Source organism: Osmerus eperlanus, chromosome 7 (genome assembly GCF_963692335.1).
Source record: "Osmerus eperlanus chromosome 7, fOsmEpe2.1, whole genome shotgun sequence".
Classification (NCBI taxonomy): domain Eukaryota; kingdom Metazoa; phylum Chordata; class Actinopteri; order Osmeriformes; family Osmeridae; genus Osmerus; species Osmerus eperlanus.
The window spans coordinates 21,116,626-21,140,426 of NC_085024.1; the positions used below are offsets into that span (position 1 = coordinate 21,116,626).

Consider the following 23,801-nt stretch of genomic DNA (forward strand, 5'->3'; position numbering starts at 1 on the left):
ACACGTTGAAGAGATGAGAAGAGACAACGCAGGTAATATTTGACCTGATTGCGTTACTGTATCATGCATTACTAAATATATCCAAATCACTACTGGTCATGATGAATCAAGAAGAAGGTTTTAAGAAGAACATGTAATCCTGTCTTTGTACATGGATTTATATGCATTGTACCATTTCTTATATACATACAGTACCAGTCAAAAGTCAATATAATGCTGCATTACTTGGCTATCATGTTCAACATTTCTACATGTTATTAACAGGCAGACCAAAGGTGGCATTCTACACGGCTCTAACTGATTCAGGACATGTTGGGCCCTTCAACACTGAAACATCACTGGTCTATAGCAAAGTCTTCACCAACATAGGCAACGCCTACAGCCCAGTAACAGGTACAGTTCTGCATATGCTCACCTAGAGCACACACCTTGACATCAGAGTAGCTCCAACACTGGGGGTCTCCATTCATCAGTCAACATTTCAATCACAGTGAAACTAAATGTTGTTTTTTCCTTTTGCTACTGCCCCTCTTCAGGTGTGTTCACAGCACCAGTGAAAGGAGTGTACTACTTCAGGTTTACTGCCATGGACATCCGTCGTTCTTTAGGCATGGGAGTTGCCATGTACAAGAACGACCTCCTGATCATGGCCAACAGTGCCCACAATAGCCACGGTCATGCGAAATTTTTGGCAAATGCTGTCACTCTGGAGCTGGAGCAGGGAGATATGATCAAGATGCGTCTTCCACCAACCTACGGCCTGTGGGATCATCCACACAACTATAACACCTTCAGTGGTTTCCTTCTCTTCCCCATGTAAAACACTCTGCCCAGGCTCATGATCCAGAGTTTTATAAAGGTGACATTCCTCCCTTGACCCCTGTATTAATTTAAGAGAAAAGGTGAGACTGGTGGAGAGATGATATGGTGATAAATGTGTTGGGCTGTCAGCATTGTTGACATGTTTATCTGGAGCAAAGAGGAAGATTTATAAATTATGTTTGATAACCACAATATTGTTATGGTTATGCAATGTGTCAGTTAACACCACAATGATGGCATTAAGAATAACAATAAGCTAGTAAAAATTAAGCAATAGGCTACTCATCATCATCATTACAAATGTAAATGTAAAAAAAATGACTAAATGTAAATCATAATAGTAACATATAGCCTACAGTATATGTATATATACAACTTATCTTGCTTTGCCAAACCAGAACAACGACAGAACCAGGTATTCAGGTTTACAGTTCATTTAATCCAAGACAATACGTAGACAGTCATACTAAAAACACGAAGCCAAAAGAACAACGTATGTGGTGAGTTCCATCAGAGCCCGTCTACGGAGAGCCATGCCACTCCCTATTAAGCCCCATTGTACCGTAATTGTATTGCAGTTCCACCAAAGTTCCACTGGGGGTGATCGACGGTAGTGCAAAATTAATGGAAGTCTATGGAGCTAGAGGGTTAAATCTGTCTCTTTCGCCTGATTGTCGTTGAGAAATCTCAGATTTGATTGTAGTTTTTGGAAGTTCGATATGGATTATAGGTCGAAAGTTGAATGAACGAGTACTTATGTTGGTGCAAACAGAGCGCTCAAAGTGCAAGAACACCCACACATCCACTATGCACACACACAAGCCGACACACACACACAAGCCGACACACACAGAAGCCGACATACACACACACAAGCCGACATACACACACACACACACATACAAGCCGACACAGACACACACACACACACACACACAAGCTGACATACACACACACAAGCCAACACACACACAAGCCGACATACACACACACAAGCCGACACACACACACACAAGCCGACACACACACACACACAAGCCGACACACACACACCCACCTCTTCCTCAGCGAAGAGTGACCGTGCACACGGTGTCATAAAACCCATCCTCGGTCATGCCCATGCCACACAGGTGCAGCCTGTTCACTGGCAAACGTCCAAAACTCAACCCCTTCCCAGCCCTCAGGTCCCCCGCCCCTTCAAACAGCCTCTCTCGCTCCTGCCAGTTCACCTTAGCCGGCCGGGCAACACCAGGAGGCACAGGGTGACGTGGAGGCTGGAGGGGGGCACCCAGTAGGGGGCGGAGGAGGGGAGGAGGGCCACCAGCTCCTCCTGAAGGCGTTGAAAGGAGGAGAGGATAGAGGGGGTGTTGGCTCTGAAGGTGATGAAGTGGGTGGGCTTGCGTTTGGGGGGTCGACGCCCACTCCTCTCTTCTCTCTGCTCCAAAGGGACAGGCTGCAGTCTGTCCAGGGCTGGACCCTGGCCGAGACACGTACAGCACATACACAAGTTCAAGTTCAAGTCTTTTATTGTCAGATGCACAGAACAACACAAAGTCAGACTGGGCACTGAAATTCTTAGGACAAGACAACGTAAAGTAACCTGGCATAACATAACATATAAGTACTCAGAACATAAATTACAGAACATAAATTACACCTATGATAAGTAAAAATATAATAAACCTCCTCGATGATACATCGCCACACACCTCCATGTCGCTCAGACAAAGCAGTGATAACAGCGAATGCTCAAGTAAAGTTAGCCATTTGTCATAGTATACAATCTACTGAGCACATCTCAAAAGCCCCAGCCATCACTTCATCCATATGAAGGATCCATGAAGGAGGTGTGATATGTGGGCGTGGCTACTTTTCTCACCTCCTGTTCGTCTCCTTCCCAGGTCTCCTTCCATTCCTCCTTGTTTGGATCCTCTTCCTTCTCTGTCGCTCCTTCTCTCTCAGATAAAGACACGCGGTCTGTGGAGATGACTGAGCCAGAGTCAGCAGCCTTGTTTACGTCTTCCTCCTCCAATGGTTTGGATTCTCTTCCTGCTTCCTGTTGACTCCGTGGACTGCTTCCTGACTCAGGGTGGTCAGGTAGGCCTTGTTTGACCGACTCTGGACTGAGAACGTTGGTCTTGTGTTGCTCTCTCTCTGCAAGGCATCCGGTCTCCTCCTCCTCTCCCTCCTCCTCCTCTCCCTCCTCCTCTTCCTCCTCCTCCAGAGGAATAGCTTTTTGCTCCTCTGCTGATAAAAAATAATATCTACATTGTTTACTTACAAATTATGCATTTCGAAAACAAAATTGGGATTGTTTAAAAGTGCTTTTTCACGACCTCACCCACACTCTTACCCGTCACTTCCTCCTCCCCTCCAAAGGGAGGCGCCAGAGGGTTGCCAGTGGAACCGAACACTCTGTCCGTCCTGGTGTTGCGGTCCCAGACACGGCGCCCTCTGTGGGTGAAGTACTGTATCCTGTGTTGGGGCAGGGCCAGCTCGGTCGTGTAGTCACAGTCACATGGGTCGGCGTCCCAGTTGAACTGGGAGAAGGGGCGCTCCAGGACTCCTAGGAAGCGATCCACGTACCCCACTACAAAGTCCACCTCCTCTAACGTCGGGTCCCACAGGATGCGGGAGATGACCTCTTCTGCTGTGCTTGAAACACAGGGATAGAATCACGGTTGTGAAATGTTAGTATTACCAGTAACACACTAATAAAAAAAATGCAATTAAGTAGTTCATTTTTTATTTGTATAAATTGTCTGGAGTTTGTACCTTTCCCCTCTGTGTTTTTTGTCTTGTGTGTTTTGGTATTTCTTCCACTCTTCTTGTGATTTCCCTCCTTTTCTCCCTCCATCCAGCTGTCCAGGGCAGTTTGTCCTGACTCTGGGCCGGTTAACTCAGGGTTGCTGGGAGGGGTGTGGAGGTGAGTGGGCTGAGAGCGAGAGAATGTGAGAGGTAGAAAAGATACAGAAATATAAAGACGCGTGGATGCAGGAGGGTTAGAGGGTATTTTGACATTTCCTCGTGTCATTCAGCACAAGGAAGTTTGAGTTCATGACCTACATGATCATACATTTTCCGTCTGACTAATTCACAGCCACATTCACTTGTGATACTGGATGAGTTACTTCATTATCACTTGTTATATAATCTGTCTGCTGTGTGTGTGTGGGGGGGGGTGTATGTTTGTGTGGTGTGTTTGTGGTGTGTGGGTGTGTGGTGTGTGTGTGCGTGGTGTGTATTGTGTGTGTGTGTGGTGTGTATGCGTGTGTGTGTGTGTGTGTGGTGGGTGTGAATGTGTGTCTGTGTGTGTGTGTGTGGTGTGTATGGTGTGTGTGTGTAAGGCTGGGGGCCAATCCCACACATGCTTTTTCTCCCACTGTGTTAACTAAGAAAATCATCATCTGTTTTGGAAAACAGATTCCCCTGGCAACAGTGTCAGTGTGTGTGTGTGTGTGTGTGGGGACGTTATGACTTGGAGAGTCTCTGTGCTGTTTGTTTAATTTTTGCAGCGAAAACATTCTTTATACATTTGACTTGACGTCTCCCTATAGCTTATAAAGAAACTCCAACTGATCCAGGCTGCATGAGCATGTTACTCACCTGTGAGACTTACGACACTTTGGTCCAAAACGACACTTTCCCTTCAAGAAGAACTGGCACACACCCGCTCCCTCCTCCTCCTGGGCTCTCCACTCTGCACATCAACAACATGAGAAGAAGAAGAACGAGAGGAACAGGAGGGAAAGATTATGAGAAGACTGACAGGAGGAACAGAAGGTGATCAGAAAACTTAGATTCCTGCTGATTCAGGTTCTCTCTTGGCCACGATGTCCATTTAATATTTAACTGCTCTCAAGGTCCTGGGTTTGACCTATTTCTTCTCATTTCCAGGTGTTTGGGTTCTCATGTGTGTGACCAACCTGGATGCATATAAAAACAGGGACTGAACACGGAGGGTGACAACACTCTACTACCCTTCAGGATGAAGATAGATACTGTGGTTCTGCTGCTCTGTCTGTCTGTGACACGGGCCCAGGGAGACCTCACAGGGGGCCCAGAGAACGACACCAAGAACAGTCTGGGTGAACCACAAACCGAAGGCTGCATGTGCGATGCTGCCATTCAATTCATCCTGACTGAACTGAGGGCTCTGAGAGACATGGTGGTGGCTCAGAAGGTGGAGCTGTCGGTCACCCAGAGACACGTTGAAGAGATGAGAAGAGACAACGCAGGTAATATTTGACCTGATTGCGTTACTGTATCATGCATTACTAAATATATCCAAATCACTACTGGTCATGATGAATCAAGAAGAAGGTTTTAAGAAGAACATGTAATACTGTCTTTGTACATGGATTTATATGCATTGTACCATTTCTTATATACATACAGTACCAGTCAAAAGTTTGGACACATGGGAAAATGTGTCCAAACTTTTGACTGGTACTGTATATATATGATATTTATGATCTTTGACCTTCAAGCTCAGGCAGCAGATCTTGTCACCCTGAAGGCCAGGCTGACGGCCAGTGAAGGAGAGGTCAAAGATCTACACACAGAGAACTCAGGTAATGCTGAACATAGTTTTTAGACGATAATGGACATAAATGTTGTAGAATCATACATTAATTCATGCTTCATTCTGTATGCGTAGCCCTGGAAGCCAGACTAAGTCTCAGTGAACGCCACGTGGAAGAACTGAAGGCATTCGACGCAGGTAATATTTGACCTGATTGCGTTACTGTATAATGCATTACTAAATATTACAAAATGGCTGCTTGTCATGATAAATCAAGAAGGTTTTAAGAAGAACATGTAATCCTGTCTTTGTACATGGATAATATGCATTGTACTTTTTCTTTATACATGTATACATTCTACTTTCTGTTACGTTTGACCTCCAAGCTCAGGCAGCAGATCTTGTCACCCTGAAGGCCAGGCTGACGGCCAGTGAAGGAGAGGTCAAAGATCTACACACAGAGAACTCAGGTAATGGTGAACATATTTTTGAGAATGGGATGAATCTTACAGCATTTAAATGTTGTACAATCAAACATGATTTAAATGAGGATACTGTTCTTTAAGGCTGTAGTAATTGATGCTTCATTCTGTATGCAAAGCCCTGGAAGCCAGACTAAGTCTCAGTGAACACCACGTGGAAGAACTGAAGGCATTTGACGCAGGTAATATTTGACCTGATTGCGTTACTGTATAATGCATTACTAAAAATAACAAAATATATTACAAATACTTTACAAAAATACATACATTCTACTTTCTGTTACATGTTTGACCTTCAAGTCCAGGCAGCAGATCTTGACACCCTGAAGGCCAGGCTGACGGCCAGTGAAGGAGAGGTCAAAGACCTACACACAGAGAACTCAGGTAATGGTGAACATAGTTTTTTAGACAATAATGGAAATAAATGTTGTAGAATCATACATTAATTCATGCTTCATTCTATATGCGTAGCCCTGGAAGCCAGACTAAGTCTCATTGAACGCCACGTGGAAGAACTGAAGGCAGAGAATGAGGGTAAATACAGACTGTTCTTCCCACATCAATATAATGCTGCATTACTTGGCTATCATGTTCAGCATTTCTACATGTTATTAACAGGCAGACCAAAGGTGGCATTCTACACGGCTCTAACTGATTCAGGACATGTTGGGCCCTTCAACACTGAAACATCACTGGTCTATAGCAAAGTCTTCACCAACATAGGCAACGCCTACAGCCCAGTAACAGGTACAGTTCTGCATATGCTCACCTAGAGCACACACCTTGACATCAGAGTAGCTCCAACACTGGGGGTCTCCATTCATCAGTCAACATTTCAATCACAGTGAAACTAAATGTTGTTTTTTCCTTTTGCTACTGCCCCTCTTCAGGTGTGTTCACAGCACCAGTGAAAGGAGTGTACTACTTCAGGTTTACTGCCATGGACATCCGTCGTTCTTTAGGCATGGGAGTTGCCATGTACAAGAACGACCTCCTGATCATGGCCAACACTGCCCACAATAGCCACGGTCATGCGAAATATTTGGCAAATGCTGTCACTCTGGAGCTGGAGCAGGGAGATATGATCAAGATGCGTCTTCCACCAACCTACGGCCTGTGGGATCATCCACACAACTATAACACCTTCAGTGGTTTCCTTCTCTTCCCCATGTAAAACACTCTGCCCAGGCTCATGATCCAGAGTTTAATAAAGGTGACATTCCTCCCTTGACCCCTGTATTAATTTAAGAGAGAAGGTGAGACTGGTGGAGAGATGATATGGTGATAAATGTGTTGGGCTGTCAGCACTGTTGACATGTTTATCTGGAGCAAAGAGGAAGATTTATAAATGATGTCTGATAACCACAATATTGTTATGGTTATGCAACGTGTCAGTTAACACCACAATGATGGCATTAACAATAACAATAAGCTCGTAATAATAAAGCAATACTCATCATCATAATAGTAACATATACAGTATATATATATACATAAAACTTAGCTTGCTTTGCCAAACCAGAACAATGATGGAACCAGGTATTCAAGTTTAAAGTTCATTTAATCCAACACAATACGTAGGCAGTCATACTAAAAACACGAAGCCAAAAGAACAATGTATGTGGTGAGTTTCATCTAGAATAGTTCTACATTTCTAAAAGCCAAGTGAAATGAATACTATAAAGTACTGAAAGCATTGGTTTTTCTAAAGTTTACATGATGTATCTGCTTCTTGATCGGACTTGTACCCCATTCTGACAATTTTCAGATTCTACTGCAAAGCCTTAGCTTTCACTCTCGCAACTGCTTGTCTTAAAGTATGACGTGTTCAGCTAGTTGAGAGCCTCAGAGCTAGCAGCATGGAGAGACATGTATTTTGTCTGTGCAAACGGAGCTCTCAAAGTACAAGAATTATAGAGCCAAACACTCACACATCCACTATGCACACACACACAAGCCGACATACACACACACAGACACACACACACCCACCTCTTCCTCAGCGAAGAGTGACCGTGCACACCGTGTCATAAAACCCATCCTCGGTCATGCCCATGCCACACAGGTGCAGCCTGTTCACTGGCAAACGTCCAAAACTCAACCCCTTCCCAGCCCTCAGGTCCCCCGCCCCTTCAAACAGCCTCTCTCGCTCCTGCCAGTTCACCTTAGCCAGGGTGAGGTGGTAGCGAGGGCTGTAGGAGTGCCTGTGCAGCCAGCCCCGCTCCATGTAGGCCTCCTGCAGGCCGCTGTTGAGCTGTTGGAGGAGCAGCTGAGGCTGGGGGCTCAGGTAGAGCACCCTCCCATTGAAGTGCTTCAGTTTCAGGGGGAAGGTCAGAGCCACGGGGGGGTTGCGGTCCAGGTGGGCGAACCGACGTAGGATCTCCACGGCAGCGGTGACCTGGGCCGGGCCGGGCAACACCAGGAGGCACAGGGTGACGTGGAGGCTGGAGGGGGGCACCCAGTAGGGGGCGGAGGAGGGGAGGAGGGCCACCAGCTCCTCCTGAAGGCGTTGAAAGGAGGAGAGGATAGAGGGGGTGTTGGCTCTGAAGGTGATGAAGTGGGTGGGCTTGCGTTTGGGGGGTCGACGCCCACTCCTCTCTTCTCTCTGCTCCAAAGGGACAGGCTGCAGTCTGTCCAGGGCTGGACCCTGGCCGAGACACGTACAGCACATACACAAGTTCAAGTTCAAGTCTTTTATTGTCAGATGCACAGAACAACACAAAGTCAGACTGGGCACTGAAATTCTTAGGACAAGACAACGTAAAGCAACCTGGCATAACATAACATATAAGTACTCAGAACATAAATTACAGAACATAAATTACACCTATGATAAGTAAAAATATAATAAACCTCCTCGATGATACATCGCCACACACCTCCATGTCGCTCAGACAAAGCAGTGATAACAGCGAATGCTCAAGTAAAGTTAGCCATTTGTCATAGTATACAATCTACTGAGCACATCTCAAAAGCCCCAGCCATCACTTCATCCATATGAAGGATCCATGAAGGAGGTGTGATATGTGGGCGTGGCTACTTTTCTCACCTCCTGTTCGTCTCCTTCCCAGGTCTCCTTCCATTCCTCCTTGTTTGGATCCTCTTCCTTCTCTGTCGCTCCTTCTCTCTCAGATAAAGACACGCGGTCTGTGGAGATGACTGAGCCAGAGTCAGCAGCCTTGTTTACGTCTTCCTCCTCCAATGGTTTGGATTCTCTTCCTGCTTCCTGTTGACTCCGTGGACTGCTTCCTGACTCGGGGTGGTCAGGTAGGCCTTGTTTGACCGACTCTGAACTGAGAACGTTGGTCTCGTGTTGCTCTCTCTCTGCAAGGCATCCGGTCTCCTCCTCCTCTCCCTCCTCCTCCTCCTCCTCTCCCTCCTCCTCTTCCTCCTCCTCCAGAGGAATAGCTTTTTGCTCCTCTGCTGATAAAAAATTATATCTACATTGTTTACTTACAAATTATGCATTTCGAAAAGAAAATTGGGATTGTTTAAAAGTGCTTTTTCACGACCTCACCCCCACTCTTACCCGTCACTTCCTCCTCCCCTCCAAAGGGAGGCGCCAGAGGGTTGCCAGTGGAACCGAACACTCTGTCCGTCCTGGTGTTGCGGTCCCAGACACGGCGCCCTCTGTGGGTGAAGTACTGTATCCTGTGTTGGGGCAGGGCCAGCTCGGTCGTGTAGTCACAGTCACATGGGTCGGCGTCCCAGTTGAACTCAGAGAAGGGGCGCTCCAGGACTCCTAGGAAGCGATCCACGTACCCCACTACAAAGTCCACCTCCTCTAACGTCGGGTCCCACAGGATGCGGGCGATGACCTCGTCTGCTGTGCGCATGCGAGGCTTTTTACTTGATCCTTGAAACACAGGTGATAGAATCACAGTTGTGAAATGTTAGTATTACCAGTTACACACTAATAAAAAAAATATGTCAATTAAGTCTTTTCTTAAATTTTTATCAATTGTCTGGAGTTTGTACCTTTCTCCTCTGTGTTTTTTGTCTTGTGTGTTTTGGTATTTCTTCCACTCTTCTTGTGATTTCCCTCCTTTTCTTCCTCCATCCAGCTGTCCAGGGCAGTTTGTCCTGACTCTGGACCGGTCAACTCAGGGTTGCTGGGAGGGGTGTGGAGGTGAGTGGGGCTGAGAGCGAGAGAATGTAAGAGGTAGAAAAGAGACCGAAATAGAAAGAAGCATGGATGCAGGAGGGTTAGAGGGTATTTTGACATTTCCTCATATTCAGCACAAGGAAGTTTGAGTTCATGACATTTTCCGTCTGACATATTCACACCCACATTCACTTGTGATACTGGATGAGTTACTTCATTATCACTTGTTATAGAATCTGTCTACTGTGTGTGTGGGGGGTATGTGGGGGGAGTGTGTGGTGTGTGTGTGTTTGGTGTGTATGTGTGTGTTTGGTGTGTGTGTGTAGTGTGTGGTGTGTATGTGTGGTGTGTGTGTGTGGGGGGGGGGTGTATGGTGTGTGTGTGTATGGTGTGTGTGTGTGTGTGTGTGTGTGTGTGTGTGTGTGTGTGTGTGTGTGTGTGTGTGTGTGTGTGTAAGGCTGGGGGCCAGTCCCACACATGCTTTTTCTCCCACTGTGTTAACCAAGAAAATCATCATCTGTTATGGAAAACAGATTCCCCTGGCAACAGTGTCAGTGTGTGTGTTCCCCTGGCAACAGTGTCAGTGTGTGTTCCCCTGGCAACCGTGTCAGTGTGTGTTCCCCTGGCAACAGTGTCAGTGTGTGTTCCCCTGGCAACAGTGTCAGTGTGTGTGTGGGGACGTTATGACTTGGAGAGTCTCTGTGCCGTTTGTTTAATTTTTGCAGCAAAAACATTCTAGATCCATTTGACTTGACGTCTCCCTATAGCTTATAAAGAAACTCCAACTGATCCAGGCTGCATGAGCATGTTACTCACCTGTGAGACTTACGACACTTTGGTCCAAAACGGCACTTTCCCTTCAAGAAGAACTGGCACACACCCGCTCCCTCCTCCTCCTGGGCTCTCCACTCTGCACATCAACAACATGAGAAGAAGAAGAACGAGAGGAACAGGAGGGAAAGATTATGAGAAGACTCTGAGAGACATGGTGGTGGCTCAGAAGGTGGAGCTGACAAACATGGAGGCCAGGATGACAGCTAGTCAGGGTCAAGGGGAGGAACTGAAGAGAGAGGTGGTGGACCAGAGGGTCCAGCTGAGCGTCACCCAGACTCAGTTACAGTTCTACAAGGACCAGCTGTCGGTCACCCAGAGTCACGTGGAAGAGATGAGAAGAGACAACGCAGGTAATATTTGACCTGATTGCGTTACTGTATCATGCATTACTAAATATTACATGATAAATCAAGAAGAAGAGCAAGGTTGTAATAACACGTATTCTTGTCTTTGTACTTGATTTATATGCATTGTACCAGTTCTCATATAAATATATATATATATATTTATGATATTTATGATCTGTAATCTTCAAGCTCAGGCAGCAGATCTTGACACCCTGAAGGCCATGCTGACGGCCAGTGAAGGAGAGGTCAAAGACCTACACACAGAGAACTCAGGTAATGCTGAACATATTTTTGAGACGATATTGGAAATAAATGTTGTAGAATCATACATTATTTAAATCAGGATACTGTTCTTTAAGACTGTAGTAATTCATGCTTCATTCTGTATGCATAGCCCTGGAAGCCAGACTAAGTCTCAGTGAACACCACGTGGAAGAACTGAAGGCATTTGACGCAGGTAATATTTGACCTGATTGAGTTACTGTACAATGCATTACCAAATATTACAAAATGGCTGCTTGTCATGATAAATCAAGAAGGTTTTAAGAAGAACATGTAATCCTGTCTTTGTACATAGATTTATAGGTCTTGTACTGGTGAAGACATACATTTTACTTTCTGTTACATGTTTGACCTTCAAGTCCAGGCGGCAGATCTTGTCACCCTGAAGGCCAGGCTGACGGCCAGTGAAGGAGAGGTCAAAGACCTACAGACAAAGAACTCAGGTAATGGTGAACATAGTTTTTAGACGATAATGGAAATAAATGTTGTAGAATCATACATTAATTCATGCTTCATTCTGTATGCGTAGCCCTGGAAACCAGACTAAGTCTCAGTGAATGCCACGTGGAAGAACTGAAGGCAGAGAATGAGGGTAAATACAGACTGTTCTTCCCACACCAATATAATGCTGCATTACTTGGCTATCATATTCAACATTTCTACATGTTATTAACAGGCAGACCAAAGGTGGCATTCTACACGGCTCTAACTGATTCAGGACATGTTGGGCCCTTCAACACTGACACATCACTGGTCTATAGCAAAGTCTTCACCAACATAGGCAACGCCTACAGCCCAGTAACAGGTACAGTTCTGGATATGCTCACCTAGAGCACACACCTTGACATCAGAGTAGCTCCAACACTGGGGGTCTCCATTCATCAGTCAACATTTCAATCACAGTGAAACTAAATGTTGTTTTTTCCTTTTGCTACTGCCCCTCTTCAGGTGTGTTCACAGCCCCAGTGAGAGGAGTGTACTACTTCAGGTTTACTGCCGCGGACAACCGTTGTTCTGGAAGCATAGGAATTCACATGCACAAGAACGACCTCCTGATCATGGGCAACTATGCCCTCACTAACGACCGTCATCGTAAATATGTGGTAAATGCTGTCACTCTGGAGCTGGAGCAGGGAGATATGATTATGATGCGTCTTCCATCAGGCCACGGCCTAACTGATAATTCTAGTAATCATAACACCTTCAGTGGTTTCCTTCTCTTTCCCATGTAAAACACTCTTCCCAGAGTTTAATAAAGCTGACATTCCTCCCTTGACCCCTGTATTAGTTCAAGAGTGAAGATGAGACTGGTGGAGAGATGATATGGTGATAAATGTGTGTGGTCGTCCATTTTGTATTCTGACTGTAAAACACATCTGACACTCCACACACACATTTTCGTCTCTGGAATTCATAGCCTTTGAGATCGTTTCAAAACAAGAAGCATCAGATTGTTGCACTCCCCCTCTGAGTTTCTAAATTGCAGCTCTATATCTAACTCTTTTTTTAAAATTTATTATTATTATTATTTTTACTTAGACTACCGAAAATGAGTTTGTTTTATGGTAACAGAGCTTATTAATACAGAACTGGTGCCAGATAAAACTGTTGTCAATTCCAGTAGTTAGGAGTGATTTCCTACACTTTTGTACTTGGCACACGTTATGTTTGGCTAACAACCAAAGGAGTTGGAGTACAGTCAGATGCTGTCATACTGGGTTAACAGCAACTTAGCCTCTCCTGGGTAAACATCAAACAATACAGCTCATGTTTCTGGTATGCCTTTCCGGTACAGAGAGACAGAACCGCATTTTTCACTTCTCAATCACAGCTTTCTCCAGAAAACATAGACAGACTCCCCAGATGCAAGGTCTCAGAGTAAAATAAAGTAACTACTAGTGCTCAAGTGAAGGCCTTAAGAAGGCCCCCCTAACGAATGTTCATCATTCTTCACTGTAAGTCACTGAGATAGTAATAACACCTGTGTGTTTCCAACACCTGTGTGTTTCCAACACCTGTATGTTTCCAACACCTGTGTGTTTCCAACACCTGTGTGTTTTGTGTTTCCAACACCTGTGTGTTTCCAACACCTGTGTGTTTCCAACACCTGTATGTTTCCAACACCTGTGTGTTTCCAACACCTGTATGTTTCCAACACCTGTGTGTTTCCAACACCTGTGTGTTGTGTGTTTCCAACACCTGTGTGTTTCCAACACCTGTATGTTTCCAACTCCTGTATGTTTCCAACACCTGTGTGTTTACCTGTCGCCAGCTCCTGGATCAGCCCGTCTTTAACCTGGTTTTCCCCTGGTGCCACTGGTCGGTCTGTCGCCATGGTAACGCTCAATCAGTCAGATATGATTCTCTGTGAGACTTAAGGTACAATGTTGAACAATTTGAGACATTGGTGTAAGACATTGACGCACAGTGCTTCTTTTTCAAACCATGATTCTTTATTACGTAATTTATTCATCTGAATTTCAGTTGATTTCAACATCTTGTCAGCACTGAAATGCAACAAGATAAGTTGTGGTTCCTTCTAAAGCTGATAAGATATCTAAAGTCCAACATGAGTCATTCAAGGAATACTCTGACCTGCCTTTTGTCCATTGCTAAACCAGATCATTTTATTTGAGGACATTTGATCTAGAAATCTTGCTTTATAAAGACTACTTCCTGATAATATACTTCTTAGATATCTTGTTTAGAGGGAGTAGGCTACCCGACACACCCACAACAGCCAAACATAAATGTTATCCCACTATATTTTAGATTTTCGCAAAACAAACAGAAGATTACAGTTTTCTATTTGGCAATATCTAGGCTACTCTATAGTTGTGTTTCATTCGCGTATCGTCAAATCACCAGGAAATGTATTAGAAACAAGGTTACCATACCTGAGTTAGAACTCTGATGTGACAGTTTTCCTGATGTGCGTGTTTCTGTGTGTCTTACTGAACCTTGACCTTGTGTTCGTGAGAAGAGTATTGTGGGTAATGTAGTCGCCCTTTTTTACGTCTTAAGTCTTAGATACCATGCAGATGATACATTATTCCCGTTTATGAATGACTCTATTTCTAATGCCATTCCTAAACCCAATGTAATCGCTTCCCCTTGCAACACGGCACAGTTACACCGCAGTTAACCTTGTAGCAGACAGAGCGGAACAGTCACTCGCTTGTGCTTTTCTGAGAGCGCGTGACATATGCGAAGGGTACTTTGTTTTAATATAACAGCGACGCCATGCTGCAAGGGCGGAGTTACCCGCTCCATCGAGGGACAGTCTGTATGTGTAGTGCTGGATTTTTAAATAAAATAAATATATAGTTATCATTAAGTGCTATGTAAACTACTATCTTGTTGAAACACTGTCCACTTTTAAATTGTTAGAATCAGCGGAAACCGTCAACTGTGTGCACCGCGGGGTTGCCCGTAAACCTGAGGAATAACCGCATCACATGATATTTCCTACTGGTAGATCGAGGCGGCGGACAAGCAGGGCTAATAAAAAAGTAAACCATAAACAACAGGCTTTGTCTGTAAGAAATACGTTGTACTTTTTAAAACAATGAGAAGTCAGATGTTTCGTTTTTAATGGCGCCATAACTATCTTTGTCAGGCGTGTCTTTGAGCATTGCTATGGTGAATGCTTAACTGTGCTTTTGTGATGTGCTTATCTGAACAGCTGTCCAATATTTACTTGATTGAGTGCACTGTCTTCAAAGGGTAAGTGACCAATATGTAAACTTTGAACATTGTTATTCACTTACATTGCACAATACTAGTGCTCAAATCATTCATGTTTGCAAAGTCACAGTAAACAACATTACACTGTAGCTAAACAAAGCTATACTTCATTAGAGAGAGTAGGATGAGCGGCAATCTAGTTGCTTAACACGCATATCTGCCATTACACCTCTTTCCATCTCAGATGAACGCCCTCGTGGCTCTCTGTCATTTCTGTGAGCTCCATGGCCCGCGGACGCTGTTCTGCACAGAGGCCTTGCACCCTCCCTCTCCCACCCAGGGAGGGGCCCCCGTGCCTGGGGAGCGGGAGAGAGACGGGGACCGGGACGGAGAGGGCCTCACCATGAGAGCCAACAGCTCAGCCACACAGCGAGGGGACATGTGTGAGGTCAGTGTGTGTGTGTGTGTGTGTGAGAGAGGTCTGTGTGTGTGTGTGTGTGTGTGTATGTGTGAGGTCTGTGTGTGTGTGTGTGTGTGTGTGTGTGTGTGTGAGGTCTGTGTGTGTGTCTCACGTGTGTGTGTGTGTGTGAGGTCTGTGTGTGTCTCACCTGTGTGTGTGTGTGTTTGTGAGGTCTGTGTGTGTGTGTGAGGTCAGTGTGTGTGTGTCTGAGGTCTGTGTGCGTATGTGTGGGGGAGACGTCTGTGTGTGTGAGGTCTGTCTGTGTGTGTGTGGGGGGGGGTGGACACGTGTGTGTGTGTGTGTGTGTGTGTGGTTGATGGTGGTTACAGGGGAATCAAGGGGACTTCGAGAGATTGGTGTCAGTTATCGCTCTTGACTGAGTAGCTACGCATTAACTTAAATGTCCTTTTTTTTATCTTAATCCCCATCCATCCCACTCTCCCTGTCTCTTCAAAACACTACCCCCTGACTCCACTTCTTTCTCTCTCTCTGTCTCTCTCTCTGTCTCTCTCTCTATGTCTCTCTCTCTGTCTCTCTCTCTCTCGGTCCTCTCCCGCCCCCACCCCAGGGCTGCCGGTCTCTGCCCGCGTCTCACCCAGGCTTCGTGAGCATCGACGGTGAGACGGGCATCCGCTTCCTCAGTCACCAGCACCCCAGGCAGGCGCAGCTATTCAGCGTGGTGCGACAGGCCTGCGTGCGCAGTCTGAGCTGTGAGGTAGGGCCTACAGCAGTGTGTGTGGAGTCTGAGCTGTGAGGTAGGACCTACAGCAGTGTGTGTGTGGAGTCTGAGCTGTGAGGTAGGGCCTACAGCAGTGTGTGTGGAGTCTGAGCTGTGAGGTAGGGCCTACAGCAGTGTGTGTGTGGAGTCTGAGCTGTGAGGTAGGGCCTACAGCAGTGTGTGTGGAGTCTGAGCTGTGAGGTAGGGCCTACAGCAGTGTGTGTGGAGTCTGAGCTGTGAGGTAGGGCCTACAGCAGTGTGTGTGGAGTCTGAGCTGTGAGGTAGGGCCTACAGCAGTGTGTGTGGAGTCTGAGCTGTGAGGTAGGGCCTACAGCAGTGTGTGTGTGGAGTCTGAGCTGTGAGGTAGGACCTACGGCTCTGTGTGTGGAGCCAGACATTATCAACATCCTAAATGTAGCTGATGTTACTGCTCAAATCCATTCATAGCTAGCGATATAGCTAGCACTAGCCACTTTACTGTGTTAGATCAATCTTACCCTTGTAATTGTGATGTAGCTTGAAACATAGGCTACAATTTGAACCCCTGTTTCCATCTTGCTTGAAGGGCAGAAACAATTGAATCGTATGTACAACGTTAATTATAATTTTGGGACGATCACCGAAACTCCTTGTTAAATGTGGCATTTTGTGTGAGAGAAGTAACGTAACTGTGAGCTACCGGAAGTTGTTAACATGTCTTATGCAATATGCGAAAGTAATGCGTGCATACAGTGATTTGTCGATGTAGCTCGAAACATACAATTTAAACCCCCTTTCCCTCTAGCTTGGGTTTCGCTGGCGCGGGTTGACTGTGTTTATACCCGAGGAATGAATTTAACCAGTTCACATCGGCTTACATATGAATGTGTGTTAAACCACTTTTTGTCAACTTAAAAGAGCGGGATAGTTTTACCGTCTGTTCTGTTGTCCTCCCCTTCTCCCCCCTCTACCCCCTTCTCCCCCTCTCCCCCCTTCTCCCCCCTCTCCCCCCCTCTCCCCCCTTCTCCCCCCTCTCCCCCCCTCTCCCCCCTTCTCCCCCCTCTCCCCCCCTCTCCCCCCTTCTCCCCCCTCTCCCCCCCTCTCCCCCCTTCTCCCCCCTCTCCCCCCCTCTCCCCCCTTCTCCCCCCTCTCCCCCCCTCTCCCCCCTTCTCCCCCCTCTCCCCCCTTCTCCCCCCTTCTACCCCCCTCTCCCCCCTCTCCCACCCGACCGCTCCAGGTGTGTCCAGGACGCGAGGGGCCCATCTTCTTCGGGGATGAGCAACACGGTTTTGTGTTCTCGCACACCTTCTTCATCAAGGACAGCCTGGCCAGGGGCTTCCAGCGCTGGTACAGTATAGTCATGGTGGCCATGGACAGGATCTACCTCATCAACTCTTGGCCTTTCCTGCTGCGGCATCTCAGACTCACCATACAGAGCCTCCAAAGCACAGCGCTAAAGGTAGGGAGTGTACACACACACACACACACACACACACACACCAGTAGCGTAGCCAGAATGTTAATTTGGAAAAAGAAAGAAATCAACAATTCCTTAGTTTTTTTTTGTACAAATCAAAAAATCTGGGTGAAGGTGGGCGGACAAACTAACCCTAACATTTGTCCTTGACTCTGATTTCAAAATCTCCTTTAAGAATCATAACAGGAATACTCCCTCTCCCTCTCCCTCTCCCTCTCCCTCTCCCTCTCCCTCTCCCTCTCTCTCTCTGTCTCTGTCTCTCTCTCTCTCTCTCTCTCTCTGTCTGTCTCTCTCTCTCTCTCTCTCTCTGTCTCTCTCTCTCTCTCTCTGTCTCTCTGTCTCTCTCTCCTCTCCCAGGTGTTTGACACAGAGCAGTGTGGGTGTTCCCAGCGCGCAGCGAGGATCAACAGCGTGTTCTCCCCTGCCGTATTCCCCCACCAGCGCAGCGGCAACGCTGCCCGCTCCCTGCCCTCCCTCACCCAGCACCCCAACCTGTGGGCCAGCCTCCACTCCTCCTTCAGCTGGTAGGCACGCCAATAGATATATATAAAGACTAGATGTCTTACGGCGGAGTCTAGAACGTCCGCACATGGCGGCCATCTTGCTAAAGTCAACTCGCTCACCCATAACATTGTGTTGATGCTACATGTACTTTTTAAATGACCATAACTTGCTCAATTTTCAACCGATTTTGAAACGGTTTGGTTTGTTATCAACGTCAGAGATGTCGTTATGCCACTGCATACTTCTATTCTCTAAAAAAACAAAACAAACATAATTATTCATAAGTATGCAGTGGCATAACGACATCTCTGACGTTGATAACAAATCAAACCGTTTCAAAATCGGTTGAAAATTGAGCAAGTTATGGTAATTTAACCCTTGTGTTATCTTCGGGTCATTCTGACCCATCGTCGTATTGCGACAACTTTACCGCATACAAAAACAAAGTGAAGCATTTTCTTTTAACCGTCGGGCTGTCTCAGACCCCCCACATTGCGAAGGTTAAAAGAAAATGCTATTTATTTGTTTTGTATTGGGTAAAATTGGGTAAACACAATGATGGTTCGTTGTGAACCTTTGGGTCATGTGACCCGAAGGCAGCACAAGGGTTAAAAAGTACATGTAGCACCAACACAATGTTATGGGTGAGCGAGTTGACTGTAGCAAGATGGCCGCCACGTGCGGACGTTCGACTCTGTTGTCCGGCAAAGCGGACGAGACATCTACCCTTTCTATATATCTATGGGCATGCCAGCTAGCGTTTCACCCGTGTTTTGTTGTGTTTTTGATGCGCTGTACTTGTGTAGTGCTGTTGTTGAGATGTTGTTATTGTTGCGCCGCTCCTGCTAGCTGAGATGTGTTAATCTCGCACTGTTTCAGGTCAATACAGAGCAGTTTCTTGGCACCACCAAAATACTATTAGACCTTTTTGCACTAGACCTTTCTGATCCTTCTGGTTCTCTGTTGTGTTTTCTGTTTGGACTATTTGTGCATCCAAGCCATCTGCCAAACAAATCACATTTAAATTGAGCAACTAGATAAAAGACAAGCACTCCCTGTTTTCATGTGCTGTGTGTAAACCACATGGAGAAGGCAGGGAAGTGAGGCTGCATGGAATTGCCACACACACACGCACACACACACACACACACTCACTCACTCACTCTGTGTGTCTCTCTCTCTCTTATGTGCTGCTCTGTGTTTTCTGTGCTTTAGGTTATTAAAGGCATGTGGGAGTCGTCTGACGGAGAAGTTGCTGGAAGGAGCTCCCACTGAGGACACACTGGTGCTCATAGAGAGACAGACAGGTAGGTAGTCAGACAGACGGGTTACAGGGTTATAGACAGGCAAACAGACAGACTGTGGTTGGATCACTGATAGATATGAAGGGTAAGTTTGCTAAAAGGTTTCGATGTCTCTAAGGCAATCTGTGATACCCACAGAGTGATGTCATCTGATGTGTGTTTGCACAGTAAAACACAAGGTCATAGTGACTGCAATACAGGCCGAATCCCGATACTCTGTCTTACCCCTACCCCTTACCCCTAGCCCTTAGTATTGCGCCTTCCCGTGAGAGTAAGTGGTGTCCCAATACTCTTTTTGAGCTAGGGGTAGGGCTAAGACGAAGGGGTATACAACCCTTAAAACCAAGTAAGGTCGGGAGCTTACTTGAAACCAAGGGGTATGTGAATACTGCGCTACCTGCAACAATGGCGGACAGATCATACAGAGTCCCATAAATGTAATATTTTGGGCTTAAATAATTGATTAAAAAAAATTGTCTTGTTTTGTGCTTTACACAGTCCTGTACATATGTATATACAACCATGTTCTTAATTGAAACGTTTAAAAAAATCACTAGTTTGCTGCGCTAACGTTACATTGCTGATTTGCACAACAGTCCCGCATTTCTCTGATTAGCCTTGAATGGACTCCATGCATGTCTACAGTTTTAATTAAACTCCATTAGCAGCGAATTTCAAACACATTTCGTTTGATATCAGTGCATAACACTACTTGCTTTGGAGACATTGATATACGTAACCGTAACCAAGTGGTGTCTCATTTCATAGGGCTATGTAGCCCTTACCCCTCAGTTTCGAGACATTAGGGGTAAACTAAGGGCTAGGGGTAAGGGGTAGGGGTAAGACAGAGTATTGGGATTCGTCCATACTGTATGAGTGAAGAAACAGACACACACATACCACACAACCTCCCCCCTCACACACGTACCACACAAATTCCCCCCTCTCTGTTCGACACACACACCATTCCGTTTCTTGTGGTTTCCATGATAGTTTCCCTTTTCTTTTTTGCCAGAAATGCAATGTCATGTTGACTCTAGCTGCATGCTGTGTTGTTGTGTGCAGAGCAAGAGGAGGAAATGAGCTGCTGGGGAGGATCTGAGGGGAGCAGCAGTCGACCTCTGTGGCACCGAGCACAGAGCTCGCAGCAGCAAGAGTTCCTGTACGAGGAAGACAAAGTAGACACGGGTCCAGGTCCCAAGTTCAGATCTTTAAGACACCTGAGACAGGTAAACAAGGCCTCTATAGACACCTGAGACAGGTGAACAAGGCCTCTGTAGACACCTGAGACAGGTGAACAAGGCCTCTATAGACACCTGAGACAGGTAAACAAGGCCTCTATAGACACCTGAGAAAGGTGAACAAGGCCTCTATAGACACCTGAGACAGGTAAACAAGGCCTCTATAGACACCTGAGACAGGTAAACAAGGCCTCTATAGACACCTGAGACAGGTAAACAAGGACTCTATAGACACCTGAGACAGGTGAACAAGGCCTCTATAGACACCTGATACAGGTAAACAAGGCCTCTATAGACACCTGAGACAGGTAAACAAGGCCTCTATAGACACCTGAGACAGGTGAACAAGGCCTCTATAGACACCTGATACAGGTAAACAAGGACTCTATATTGAGCCAATTCTGAGTGTGAACCTGTTTCTGTTCTCTAAAATCGGTCAGAAAGAACATGAAACAGCCATAAGATTTTATGTCGCTACATTTCTTCAAGGGCATGAAGTGGTCCCTGTATATATCAGCTCTATATCGCTGATTTTTCTGGAAGTAGGATGTTGTGATCATGGAGGTGCCTGCAGCCATATGATAGTTAGCCTTGCAAGCAGAGCTAATATTACTAACCAAATTAGTGCATGTAATGTGTGTACATAGTTTATAGTAGGTCAAATACATGTATTTGAAAACTTTAACAAATGTAGAAATTGAACACTTGGGACAATACCAACTTTCGTAGATCTTTTACTAAACTAAGAGAACTTTCAGGTGTCACAAGTGCTGTAATTGAGAAATGCCCTCTGTCCATTTTGTTATCATATCTGCTTGGTCTACGGGTCGTCTTTATCATATCTGATTGGTCTACAGGTCGTCGGGGCAAATGAGTTCCGTCACCTGGCATGGCACGTGCTTATGGGAAATCAGGTGATATGGAGAGGGGCAGACCCAGGTCTTATCCAATCAGCCTTCGAAATACTAAAGGTATTAAAACCCATTCAGTAAAGGATAAGAAATTGATAGAAACACATATAATGTCTTACTGTGTTGTCTTCAAGTGACCTAGTAAACATGTCATCGACCACATCCTCAGAACATGTGGTCCCCTAATGCTAAATATGAGTGGGAAGAGCCTCCATCTTTTTAGACCCCCGTTGGAAACACACACGCCCTATAGATCAAATTTAGTTTGGGGGAATTCAAGCGTTGTTGTTTGCGGTTCTCTGCGTGTCGGTGTGAGACGATGTGGAGAGCGCGGGGTTAAGAATTGTGGGGGGTTTCCGTTCTCGCTGCTCATCCGCGGTCGCGCGCCTCTCCCCCCCCCCCCCTCTCTCCCCCCCAGGCCCTGCTTCCTGTGGGCTGTGTCCGTTCCGTGCTGTACAGCGCCCAGTACGAGGAGGCGTACCGATGCAACTTCCTGGGTCTGAGCCCCGATGTGGTCATCCCCACTCATGTCAGCTCCTCAGGTACAGGAAGGAACCCTGAGTCACAGGAAGTGATCATAAGAAGCGGTGCCCCTTCATATATGCTTTCTGTGAAAAGTACTGAATACGGTGGCGAGTTTCTTAGAACTCTGTTCTACTTCAACCTTCTAGAATTCTCTGTGCTTGTGGATGTGGTGAATGCAGAGAAAGGCTCTTTCTACTCAGCTGCATGTGAAGAGGACGTTCCCTCCCTCTACCAGTTCAACATCAGCAGTGCCAACACACAACCAACAGACAAAGGTTAACACAGTCTGACCAGATCCCAAATACCAGATTAGCATTTAACCACGATTCAACCGAAAATCATCTTCACTCTGTTCTCTCTGCCGAGCAGCGATTTACTGACTCGTGTTTATGTCCTACTCCCTCTCTTTCTCTCTCTGTTGCTCCATACTCTCACCTAGGTCCTACGTTACTGAACAAGATTGAGGTGGCGTTGTCTAACGAGAACCTGTCCGTGGAGGTGGTGTCTCACTGTCTTCTGTGTCTGAAGGAGGAGTGGATGAAGTGAGTTGACAACGTGACCTGAACACAGGGAACCGTTTCTCCTGACGACTGCTGTGGCAGGGTTGTTGAGGCTAGACCCAGGCTGATCGGTCAATGCTGCAATCAAATGCAAAACGTTTATTACAAAAGACAAGTCCATTGAACATAGTGATAATCGTTGTATCACTGTGTACAGTACATAACAGCATACTGTGTTTGTAAAGCTTAACAAAAGTTCACAGTTAGCATGGTTATTTGTTACTGCAGGAAGGTATGGAAGGGTCTTTGGAGGTTTCCATTCTCTCTGTTTATTTGCTATCTTCCCTCACACCCCCATCTCATGGCTTACTCTCTATTTCTGACATTTCCTTACCCTTAAATTGTGTACTCTTCTTTTGCTTAAGTCTGTCTCCCGTTCTGTAATACTTTCACTTTATTTCTCTCCTAACCTTCTCCCTGTCTGTCCTCCAGTAAGGTGAAGGTGCTGTTCAAGTTCTCCAAAGTGGATGGGCGAGGCAGGGAGGACACTCAGAAGGTGCTAGCCCTGCTCGGGGCTACTGGTCCTGGGGAGGACGACAATGTGAGGCTCCTCAAGTTCTGGATGACGGGCCTCAGTAAGACCTATAAGAGCCATCTGATGACGGCTGTCCGAGGAGGGGAGAGGAGCCTGAGCCAGTGAAGAGTGATGGGGGTGGGGGCGAGAGGTTGTGGAGAGGATCTGGAGCCAGGGTGATGGGGGTGGGGGGGTGGGGGCGAGAGGTTGTGGAGAGGATCTGGAGCCTGGGTGATGGGGGTAGGGGGGGGGGGGCGAGAGGTTGTGGAGAGGATCTGGAGCCAGGGTGATGGGGGTAGGGGGGGGGGAGGTTGTGGAGAGGATCTGGAGCCAGGGTGATGGGGGGGGGGGGGGGAGGTCAGGTAGAAAATCTCCCGGGAACACCCAAGGACAGGAAAGGACCTAAAGAGGGAAGAAAAAGTGGGGTCAGGGAAAGTGAAAAACTGCACTATTAAATTTTACTGTGTCACAGACAGGGAAAAGGAAAGAGTGTAAGAGTGTATGCAAGTGAGCTAAATAGTATG

The 23,801-nt window shown here is 46.3% G+C and overlaps 5 protein-coding genes across 20 annotated transcripts; 3 read left to right on the forward strand and 2 right to left on the reverse strand.

The window, feature by feature from the left end:
• The first annotated feature begins 251 nt into the window (after positions 1-251).
• Positions 252-1,016, forward strand: LOC134023971 (complement C1q-like protein 2). The gene is made up of 2 exons (XM_062466327.1): positions 252-393; positions 537-1,016. The coding sequence occupies exons 1-2, from the start codon at positions 252-254 to the stop codon at positions 818-820; spliced, it is 426 nt and encodes a 141-aa protein (XP_062322311.1). The 3' UTR covers positions 821-1,016.
• Positions 1,017-1,822: 806 nt separating this feature from the next.
• Positions 1,823-3,900, reverse strand: LOC134023972 (leukocyte receptor cluster member 9-like). The gene is made up of 5 exons (XM_062466328.1): positions 3,889-3,900; positions 3,708-3,757; positions 3,176-3,477; positions 2,702-3,069; positions 1,823-2,299 (listed from the first exon to the last, which is right to left on the reverse strand). Exons 1-5 carry the CDS (start codon positions 3,898-3,900, stop codon positions 2,048-2,050), a joined length of 984 nt encoding a protein of 327 aa, XP_062322312.1. The 3' UTR covers positions 1,823-2,047.
• Positions 3,656-12,673, forward strand: LOC134023599 (paramyosin-like). Of its 16 annotated transcripts, none has more exons than XM_062465835.1 (13): positions 4,381-4,638; positions 4,720-5,060; positions 5,313-5,396; positions 5,483-5,545; positions 5,734-5,817; positions 5,949-6,011; positions 6,130-6,213; positions 11,305-11,388; positions 11,510-11,572; positions 11,757-11,840; positions 11,927-11,989; positions 12,074-12,202; positions 12,346-12,673. In XM_062465835.1, exons 2-13 carry the CDS (start codon positions 4,811-4,813, stop codon positions 12,627-12,629), a joined length of 1,335 nt encoding a protein of 444 aa, XP_062321819.1. In that variant the 5' UTR covers positions 4,381-4,638; positions 4,720-4,810; the 3' UTR covers positions 12,630-12,673. The 16 variants fall into 16 exon arrangements, with proteins under 16 accessions (XP_062321835.1, XP_062321821.1, XP_062321819.1 ...); XM_062465836.1 differs by lacking the exon at positions 11,305-11,388 and adding an exon at positions 6,301-6,363 and having other exon boundaries at positions 4,392-4,638; XM_062465837.1 differs by lacking the exon at positions 5,949-6,011 and having other exon boundaries at positions 4,380-4,638.
• On the reverse strand, positions 7,372-14,565 carry LOC134023586 (leukocyte receptor cluster member 9-like). Its single transcript, XM_062465812.1, has 7 exons — positions 14,295-14,565; positions 13,660-13,770; positions 10,751-10,844; positions 9,808-9,968; positions 9,359-9,685; positions 8,879-9,252; positions 7,372-8,476 (listed from the first exon to the last, which is right to left on the reverse strand). The coding sequence occupies exons 2-7, from the start codon at positions 13,730-13,732 to the stop codon at positions 7,829-7,831; spliced, it is 1,677 nt and encodes a 558-aa protein (XP_062321796.1). The 5' UTR covers positions 13,733-13,770; positions 14,295-14,565; the 3' UTR covers positions 7,372-7,828.
• Positions 14,566-14,833: 268 nt separating this feature from the next.
• On the forward strand, positions 14,834-23,456 carry flcn (folliculin). Its single transcript, XM_062465814.1, has 13 exons — positions 14,834-14,909; positions 15,083-15,123; positions 15,329-15,532; positions 16,113-16,259; positions 17,479-17,700; positions 18,076-18,242; positions 19,438-19,529; positions 20,592-20,755; positions 21,625-21,738; positions 22,097-22,220; positions 22,350-22,478; positions 22,643-22,745; positions 23,196-23,456. The coding sequence occupies exons 3-13, from the start codon at positions 15,329-15,331 to the stop codon at positions 23,401-23,403; spliced, it is 1,674 nt and encodes a 557-aa protein (XP_062321798.1). The 5' UTR covers positions 14,834-14,909; positions 15,083-15,123; the 3' UTR covers positions 23,404-23,456.
• Positions 23,457-23,801: the final 345 nt, after the last annotated feature.